General features: G+C 51.2%; 1 protein-coding gene across 1 annotated transcript in view; it reads left to right on the top strand.

The window, feature by feature from the left end:
* The first annotated feature begins 202 nt into the window (after positions 1-202).
* ccdc85al (coiled-coil domain containing 85A, like) overlaps positions 203-9,174 on the top strand; it is a 16,776-nt gene continuing 7,804 nt past the window's right edge. The window contains exons 1-2 of the mRNA XM_067259625.1: positions 203-445; positions 2,240-3,446. Coding sequence (XP_067115726.1) covers positions 203-445; positions 2,240-3,446 — 1,450 coding nt within the window. The remainder of the gene's footprint in view (positions 446-2,239; positions 3,447-9,174) is intronic.

Genomic DNA, 9,174 nt, shown 5'->3' on the forward strand with positions numbered 1-9,174 from the left:
ATTTCACTAAGCCGGCGTTCTCGGGCTCAGCTGTTGCTTTTTGGGGAGAGGAGGCGCAAGGAGCGACGGTGAGGCCAACTATGCTATTTCATTTCAAACGATAGTATTTCCGATTTGATTGGACTTGGACACGGATGCGAGCAGAGGTTGTCAACGACCTTTTGAGTATTTTATGCCCGTTGTCGGATTCGGAACCGTACAAATGGAGAAAGCTACCCCGTCGCAGCCTCAGCTCCAGCTGTCGATAACAAAGACTGAAAGTCCAGCGGAGGACATCTCCAATCTCTCCGACGAGGACCTGCTTAAGTGGGGCAAGGAGGATTTGGTGCGGCGTCTCCGGCGGTCTGAAGCCGACAAGATGAGCGTTATTCTGGACCATGGGAATCTGATCAGGGAAGTCAATCGGAGCCTCCAGCTGCACTTAAACGAGATCAGGGGGCTGAAGGTGAGGGGCGCGCGTTTGTTAAGGATGAGATCATAGTTTTGAGCGCACCTGAGCGCGCACAGCTTGCAAGGGGTGCCCTTGCGTTTAAAGGGCTGCTGGAAATGGAATTTGGAGGTTTACATAATAAGTTCTGTTTAATGTATGTGTCTGGGCGCTTGAAATGTCAATCATCCATGTTCTTTATGTGCTGAAATATCTTTCATCACACACACACACACACACACACACACACACACACACACACACACACACACACACACACACACACACACACACACACACACACACACACACACACACACACACACACACACACACACACACACACACACCTGTTGTCTGCTCTACACATCTCTACAGTGGATGCCACCATCTACAACGAACACACTTCATATGAGACATTCTTGGAACGCATCCAGAACAAACCTCTTATTTCAAAGTGTCTCAACACTCGTAACTTCCAAACACCTTTGGCTTCTCATCCTCTTTTCAACCTTAACTATTCTAGGTAACTAAGGAGAAGAATCTGGCAGGGTAAAAAAAACCTAGCTCCATGTCACTATTGGACGCCCATCGACTTGATTTAAGGCGCCGCCGCCTCGAACACTCAGAGCTTCATTAAAAGGAGAACGGGGGAGGCTGAGATGAAGCACACTGGGCTCTCTGGGCGCTGCCGGCGACCCCACGGCCAACTGTGTACCGCCTAATTAGACGGGGGAGAGAGCCTGCGGTTCAAACTAGGGAGGAAGGGTGAGGGGGAGAGGGTGAAGACGGAGTGAGGAGGAGAGGGAGGAAGGGAGAAGGAGGCCGAGATGGACAGGGAAGGAGGAGAGAGAGAGGTCGACCGGGAGGAGAGGGAGACGGACTGAGGGGGGGGGGAGAGGCGGGCCGAGACGGAGAGACAGAAGGATTGAGGGTGAGAGATGGATTGAGAGGGATAAGGATTGAGGAGGAGAGGTGGATTGAGAGGTAGAAGGATTGAGGGGGAGAGAGAGAAGGATCGAGCGATGGACTGAGAAGGAGAGAGAGGAGAGAATGCATTTGAGAGGCATCGATGTACGTGTCGAGGCACGAGGCAGAGAGAGAGAGAGAGAGAGGGAGGGAGGGAGGGAAGGAAGGAGAGAGGGGTTGACAGAGGAGGGAGGAGAGAGAGAGAGGTGTGTAATTATAGAGTGATGGAGGGCAGGGGCCTGGGTGTTGGAGGGGGTGGTTGTGTCACATAGGAAAGTTGCCACGTTGCAAATGAGATGAGAGATCTCCATCACATAGGCCATGTACTGCTCTCAGTCTCCCTAACAAACCATGAGCAGCTGACCTTTCTACCCACATCCACCTAATGTTCACAATACCCTACACTACACTACATATTAAATACCGTATCTGGTCAAGACTTTCCTGACTGCACGACAACACATCGTTAGACAGAGAGGGTATTTTGACTGTGAGAGAATACACGATAAACAAAAAGAAACAAAGGATGCTTGTGAAGCTGATCCTTTTCACAAAGCAACCCCCAGGACCATTAAGAATGTAACAAAGGCAAGCACAAGCGCTGTAGCATTGTTGTATCTTAATGTGATTTGTTTGCAGAACGCTCAAACAGATACTGCTGATAAACACTGTTTCTCATCCCCTCAGGCAAACAAAATAATTAGGCCTTGAGTCATAACTTTATCTTCCCTGCCCCTCTCCTCCTCTTCCTCCTCCTCCTCCTCTACCTCCTCCTCCTCCCTCTCCTTTTCTTCCTCCTCCTCCTCCCTCTCCTCCTCCTCTTTCTCCTCCTCCCGTCTCCAGGACATCAACCAGAAACTGCAGGAGGACAACCGGGAGCTGAGAGACCTGTGCTGTTTCCTGGACGACGACCGGCAGAAGGGCAAGCGCGTGTCCCGGGAGTGGCAGCGCCTGGGCCGCTACAGCGCCAGCATCATGAGGAAGGAGGTGACCCTGTACCTGCAGAAGCTCAAGGAGCTGGAGGCGCGCCAGGAGGAGGTGGTGAGGGAGAATCTGGAGCTGAAGGAGCTCTGCCTGCTCCTGGACGAGGAGAAGGGCGGAGGAGGCGTGGGGGGAGGCATCGGCGGGGGCGGGGGGTTGGGGGGAGTCGGCGGCGGCGTCGGCGGGGGCGGAGGAGGCGGGTGCAGGAGCTCCATCGACAGCCAGAGCAGCCTGCTGCTGGTGCCCGGCACGGGCCTGCTGATGAGGGACGTGGGCGACGGGAGCAGCACCTCCAGCGCCGGCTCGGCCGACAGCTCCGACCACCTCCACCACAAGCAGCTCCACCTGGCCGGGGGCGGAGGAGGCGGGGGTGGGGTGGCCGGCGGAGGCGGTGGGGGAGGCGGGGGCGGAGCCAGTCCCGAGCACCTCCACAAACCCAGGTGCAGCAGCGTCAGCGGGGGAGGAGGAGGAGGAGGAGGGGGAGACAGGGAGGTGTCCAGCCCCGAGCACCCCGCCGGCCGCCACCGCAGCACCAGCCTGGAGTACCCCTACGCCCTCCCCCAGATCTGCCGCCCGCGCTGCGGCTCCGTCTCCGTGCCCGACCACGGCCGCGCCATGCGGGGCCTGAGCCCCGAGAAGTACGGCCGCAACGTGGGCCGCCGGAGCCCCGAGCAGCAGCCGTCTCCCCTCCACCTCCTCCACCAGCAGCAGCAGCAGCTGCAGAACCCCCAGGCCAAGCACCCCGGCTCGGACCTCCTCCTGGGGCAGAAGCAGCACCTGCTGGGGCAGGGCGGCAGCGGGGAGCTCTACCAGAGGCACCACAGGGGCAGCGTCGGGAGCAGCTGCGGGAGCCCCGAGCCCAGGCAGGCACATTTAGGGACGCCCGAGCACCACGACAAGGGCTGCGGCCTGGTCCAGGGAGGGGGCAGCCCGGAGACCCACCGGCACCAGTACAGCAGCAGCCCCGAGAGCCACATGAAGTTCGGGAGCCCTGGGAGGGAGGTGCAGAGGAGGCCGGCCGGCGACGAGCTGTCGCCTCACCACAGGAGCATCTACAACGGTATGAACGGTACGTCTGGTGCGTGCATGCGTGTGTGTGGGGGGGTCAGAGGTGTGTGTGAATGGGCCACACCGTTGGGGTGTGTGTCAGGGGTGTGTATCTGTGGTGCGTGTGTGTGTGTATCTGTGGTGCGTGTGTGTAAGGATGGTGGCCGAGTTACGATGTGTGTGTGTGTGTGTGTGAGGGTGCTGTGTGCCTCAGGGTGTGTTTGTGATGGTGTGTGTAAGGGTGTTGTGTGTGTTTGGGTGTGTGTATGTCAAGATGGTGGGGGAGGTGATGAGGTTAAAGCAGAGCTCATTAGGTGTGTTGGGGTGCACAGATTAATTGGGAGCTTAGGGCTCTGGATGCTTACACATGTACTCTCTCTCTCCCTAACACACACACACACACACACACACACACACACACAAACACACACACACACACACAAATTCATACCCAGATTGGATGGATGCCCTCATTATTATACATAGTACATACACACACTTTCCTGCAAGGAGAAAGTCAATACAAAATCACTCCAGGTTTTATTAGCAATATGCCTCAGTAAGAGAATGATATATAGAGAAAGGGAGAATAAGATGGAGAGAGCTGATTAAATTTGAAAAACTTACTTGACAAGACTTCAAGCCTAGAATTCCCTGTTGCTATGTGATTAGAATCCATTTGTTTGAGTGAAGGGAAAGTGAAGGAAAAAGACATGTCTCTCTCTTTCTCTTTCTCAGCAAGCTTCTCAATGTTTGTGAAAGTTTCAGAATTTAATTGATTTTTTATAAGCGTGTTCCTCAGGAAGATGGCAGGAAGAACTGAAGTGGGCCAGTGAAGGGAAAATACAACTCTCTGGAAGCTTCCAGAATCAGTCGTTTTTCATCTCAATTCAACCTTAAAACTTCACTCACTCAAAGATGTAGCACATAGAGTAGCTTGTTCACACACAGACACACAAACACACATACACACACAGACACACACGGACACACACCCCATCTCACTCTCTCAAACACACACTTTCCAGCGGACCATGAGATGATAGCATGGTTCCCCAAAAAACCTAAGCTGGGTTCCGCCCATCTCTTTAGGAGATCACTAGGGTTATGATGTCAGGGAAAAGGAAGAATATCAAAGTAGCACCTTGGTCCGTGTTTAAATGCCCCACGGAGGCTGCTAATGATTTCTGTAGCCCAGGAAAAAAAATGCTGAGTAGCTGTGCTGGCAGGAGCTACGGGACATATTCCTCAAGGTGAAATATTTGCCTTACCTCGCAATATGGAGGCAGGAACACAAAGGAGTGAGCTCTTCTAGAACAACCAGCAGCTATTCTGGTCCTGGACCGGGTTGGGTCCAGTGGTGGAGGTGTAAGCGAGCCGATGACGCGTGCTTTGCTTGGTTTTGAAATCTCTGCAGATTGTACTGGATTAGTTTAAAAGCACAATTTCAAATTGGATTTGGCTTTTTTCTTTTCCAGGCGACTGGCGTGGGATATTGCGCTACTGTGCTGTGCATGCTGGGAGTTTGCTTTGCAGCGGAGAGTCTCTTGTAGTGTTGTTTGTCTTGTAGTTTACTTCATGACGAGTTGCACTTCCCTTCAAACGCACCATAACTCAGAGGCCCATGAGGGGTCAGTTCATATTGGCTGCAGCTCCAGAATCTCATCAGCACCAGTCAGGTGACACCGTGGTCGTTAGTCACTGTCACATCCTGTCCCCGGGTCACTTCCTCTGGGGCCCCGAGTAGCCACTGACCTGTGGACACTAGAGATACATAGGGGCGACAAGGAGAGAGAGATACAACGATAGATAAAGAGAGAGAGAGAGAGCTGTATGAAATTGCAACAATCCTTAAAGTGTCACAAAGGAAATTCTCTAAAAGTCTCTGAAACAAACTCCATTTCAGCAACTCCAACAAGGGATTTGACAAGCGGACCAAACAAAGTCTGGAAAAGCCCGTGAGCCGGAGAGGATAAGAGAGCAGCTCCAGAAACTCCGACTGCTGGGGGTGTGTACATCAGTGCCCTCCTGCTGTCCCAAAATCACCATAAAAGCATCCTTTTTTCTCTCTCTTTTCTATTCTATTCTTTTTTGGGGGGGGTGAGACAGAATTAAATTTCTATGACGATGTAGTGTACTCCAGCTTGACTCCCGTCCTAAAGGATTATCCCCTAAGCCGTTTTCGACAGCATTATTTTATTTATTTATTTATTTATTCGGAGTGTGTGTATATGTGTGTGGGAGAGAGAGAGGTCAGGTCCTGTCGCAAGGGAGCTGGCATTGTGGTCAGTCTACACACTTGGAGAGTGTTGCTACGGCACCGAAAAATGCAATCCATTTAGACTCACTCCCGTCTCACTCCCGTCTTTCTCGAAAATCCAGAGATAAAACCGAACCCCCCCCCCCAAAAAAGGGGTCCTGACCTCTGGAGCACTATGACACGTTCATCTGTTGCTGTTTCTTTTAGGGCGTCTAAGTCACTGCCTGTGTTATTTTTTTAAGGCTCAGGAGGAGAAGAATTCAGCAGAAAACACACAGGCTTTCAATGATGCCTTCCAAAAAATTGGACTGATTTCCTGTAGGGCCTTTTTTCAGTTAGGTGAGTGACATCTTGCAGCATTGTGTAGGGACAATACTAATGATAGAGCTGCAGTTTCAGGAGAACTTTGGCGCTAGAGAACAAAGTATTACCACCTAACAACGATTCATTCCCTTTTTTTGTTTCCACTCGTCATTATTTCACCTCATTGAACCAGAAAATAGCACCAGAACTAAGAAACACTGTAATTGGACCCTTGTCCCCTGGTTTTGACCATCATGCCTTGTACGCATGACTGTGCAGTAAGTCAGGGATTGTAGTTTCAGGGACGAAGGGGAAGCATAATCATGTTTTCTGCTTTAGTAATCACATGTTCTGCATATTGGATTAAGCTGCTCAGAAGATCAGGAGACAAATAGGCTGTGGGAAAAATAGCAAACACAGTGTGTGTAAAAGGCCCTCATGCCCTCGTGTTAGATCATGCGATTGAACACACAACCACACACACACACGTACAAGCGCGCGCGCGCCACACACACTGGAGACACTGCGGAGCTGTAGGTACGGACTGTGTAGCAGTAGAGAAGGCCGAGGTTTAAAGGATGGGATTGAAGGCTTCTCCTGACAATACTCTGGAGGTGTACAGATGTAGTCTTTGACCTCCATCTCCATTTTCCCGTCTCTCTCTCCTGGGGAAAACCCTTTGTTTCTTTCTCTCGTCTTTTTGGTCCCTCGCTCACTCTGTCATTCTCTTTCCCTCTCTCCCTCCCTTCCTTGCTCTCTCCGTCCCCTTCCCTCTCTCTGTTGCCTTTTACTCTCTCCCCCCCCTCCTCTTTCCCTCCCTCCCTTCCTGTCTTGCTCTCTATTCCCCCCCTCCCTCCCTCCCTCTTCCTCCTCCCTCCCTCTCCTCCCTCCCTCCCTCCCTCCCTCCCTCCCTCCCTCCCTCCCTCCCTCCCTCCCTCCCTCCCTCCCTCCCTCCCTCCCTCCCTCCCTCCCTCCCTCCCTCCCTCCCTCCCTCCCTCCCTCCCTCCCTCCCTCCCTCCCTCCCTCTCTCCCCCCTCCCCAGCTCTGTGTTGAGGGGAAGCCATGTGGTTGAGCTGGCTTGTATCACTGCTACCATGCTCTTCCCTGTGACCTTGGGAAATACTCCCCTTTGACTTGGGCTCTATATATAGCTGACGACCAGTAGCCTGCATCTTGTTTACCTTCACACACTCTCACACACACACACACACACACACACACATTTGGCATATACTAGAATTGCACATGAGCATTGGGACAGAAATACTCCACAAACACACTCACAATAAACCTGTCAATCACATAGAATTGACCTAATGTGTCTGTGAATACATTGAAACTCCCTGAATTGAAATACATTATACATTAGACATTTCATTTTTGGGCAGGGTATCTATTTATGGAAAGTAATATTGTATTTTTTCAAATCTGATGTAAATTTATTGATTGAGAATATGCTTCTGACAGCCAGTCCTTGGCAGTGTGATAGGATATTGGAGTTAGCGTGCATGTTGTGACAGAAACCAGAGACTAGAATAGATTTCACTGATTGCTGCCATTGATTGGGCTCTCAGTGCTATTGCTTCACTAATAAGCCTCACTCTTTAGACTTCAGTATGGAAGTGCAGTGTGTCTGAGAGAGAGAGAGAGATAGAGAGAGAGATAGATAGAGATGTTCTTTGTGGTCTCCACTGTGAGCCTCAAGAGTCAGGATGTTTCTTTTTCTTTCCTAATTGGCCAGCAGCTCTAAGCAGCTGTCTGAGAGAACTCCATTACATAGACTCGTTTCGGGGGGGAACGCATTTGTTGTTACCGCCACGACGGCAGGAGAGGAAGTGGATTACAAAGTGTCCCTCTCTCTCTCTCTTTTCAACTCACACTGCCTCTCTCTCTCTCTCTCTCTCTCTCTCTGTCATTCACTCGTAGTCTCTCCCGCTCGCTCCCCATCGCTCTCCTATTTTCTCCCTCTCTTCCGCTCTCTCTGTCTCCCTCCTCCTCTTCCGCCTCTTCACAAGTCTGCCAAAAGCTACCATGAGCTCTGTGTGTGAGAAGAGAAATGTCAAATTTGACAGATTAAGCCACTAAACTCAAATGTTTGTCACTGATACAGGGTTTGAGAGGATTTGGAAATGGACAGGAGAATTAGGCTGCCACTATCAGGGAGCATAATGAGTCAGTAATCGAGTTTACTGACTTACAGCAGCCTCTCTTTTCCCCACCTCACCTTTTGGGACCTCGAGCCAAATACTCATTCGAGTGTCGGGCAATACTGAGCATCTAACTGAGTTCAACCGTTGAGTTTGTTCGACGATATACAGCACAGTTTGTACTGAACAGTTTAACATACCTAGTCACGACCCCTCATAGTCTCCCAAGACCACACTGTACTCTATACATGTTGAGGACCAATTATTCCGTAACACCCTGTCTTGGCCTTCTGTAACGATCAGCCGGTGGAAGAGTGCGTTTGTGTTAACCGCCTTGTGTGTATCGCCGCTGTAATTTTTTAATCAAGGTTTTGGCAGCTTCATCTTTGTAATGGTCTTTCCCCTCGGACTCAGCCTACAGGCCCGCGCCGGGGTCCTCAGAGCGCCGTGTTGGGATGGTTTACTGCGCATTGTTTATGCTGACTATTGACTCTGAGCGACGTCAACAAACAACAAACACGAGCGCTAACGGCGATGTGGGGAGGAGATGGGGCATGAAATGGTCCCTGCGTCGAGGGCGCAAAAAAATATATTTTAGGCGAGCTGAATTATGGATTAAGAGAGCGCGAGAGGGAATGATTACATGGGATGTTGCTCAAAACCACTTTTCCATCTTTATGTGCTTTCCTCACCAATAAACATTGTTAACGATTCAAGTTCAGGATAATAGATTTCTGGAAGCTGTGATAGTAATAGGTTTAATAACGTTTCGAAATAAATCCAGCCCAATAGATATTGACAAGTGCATTCCCACAAATGGCGTGTTCCAGGCTCCAAACGCTGTTTCAACCTCCGGCTAACATCCGCAACAATACCTTGCTGGACCCCTGGGAGGTGTGGATGGTGCAGGGGAGCCAGGCGTATGCTAATGTGGCTTTAGCCCAAGCCCCAGAGTCATGTGACAAATGTAGCAGAGTGAGTCCCTGTCAGACGCAGACACGCGAGGGGAGCTCAGTGACGAGGCGGGAGGAGAGCCTCCG

The sequence above is a fragment of the Osmerus mordax genome, chromosome 21 (assembly GCF_038355195.1).
Source record: "Osmerus mordax isolate fOsmMor3 chromosome 21, fOsmMor3.pri, whole genome shotgun sequence".
NCBI classification, from domain to species: domain Eukaryota; kingdom Metazoa; phylum Chordata; class Actinopteri; order Osmeriformes; family Osmeridae; genus Osmerus; species Osmerus mordax.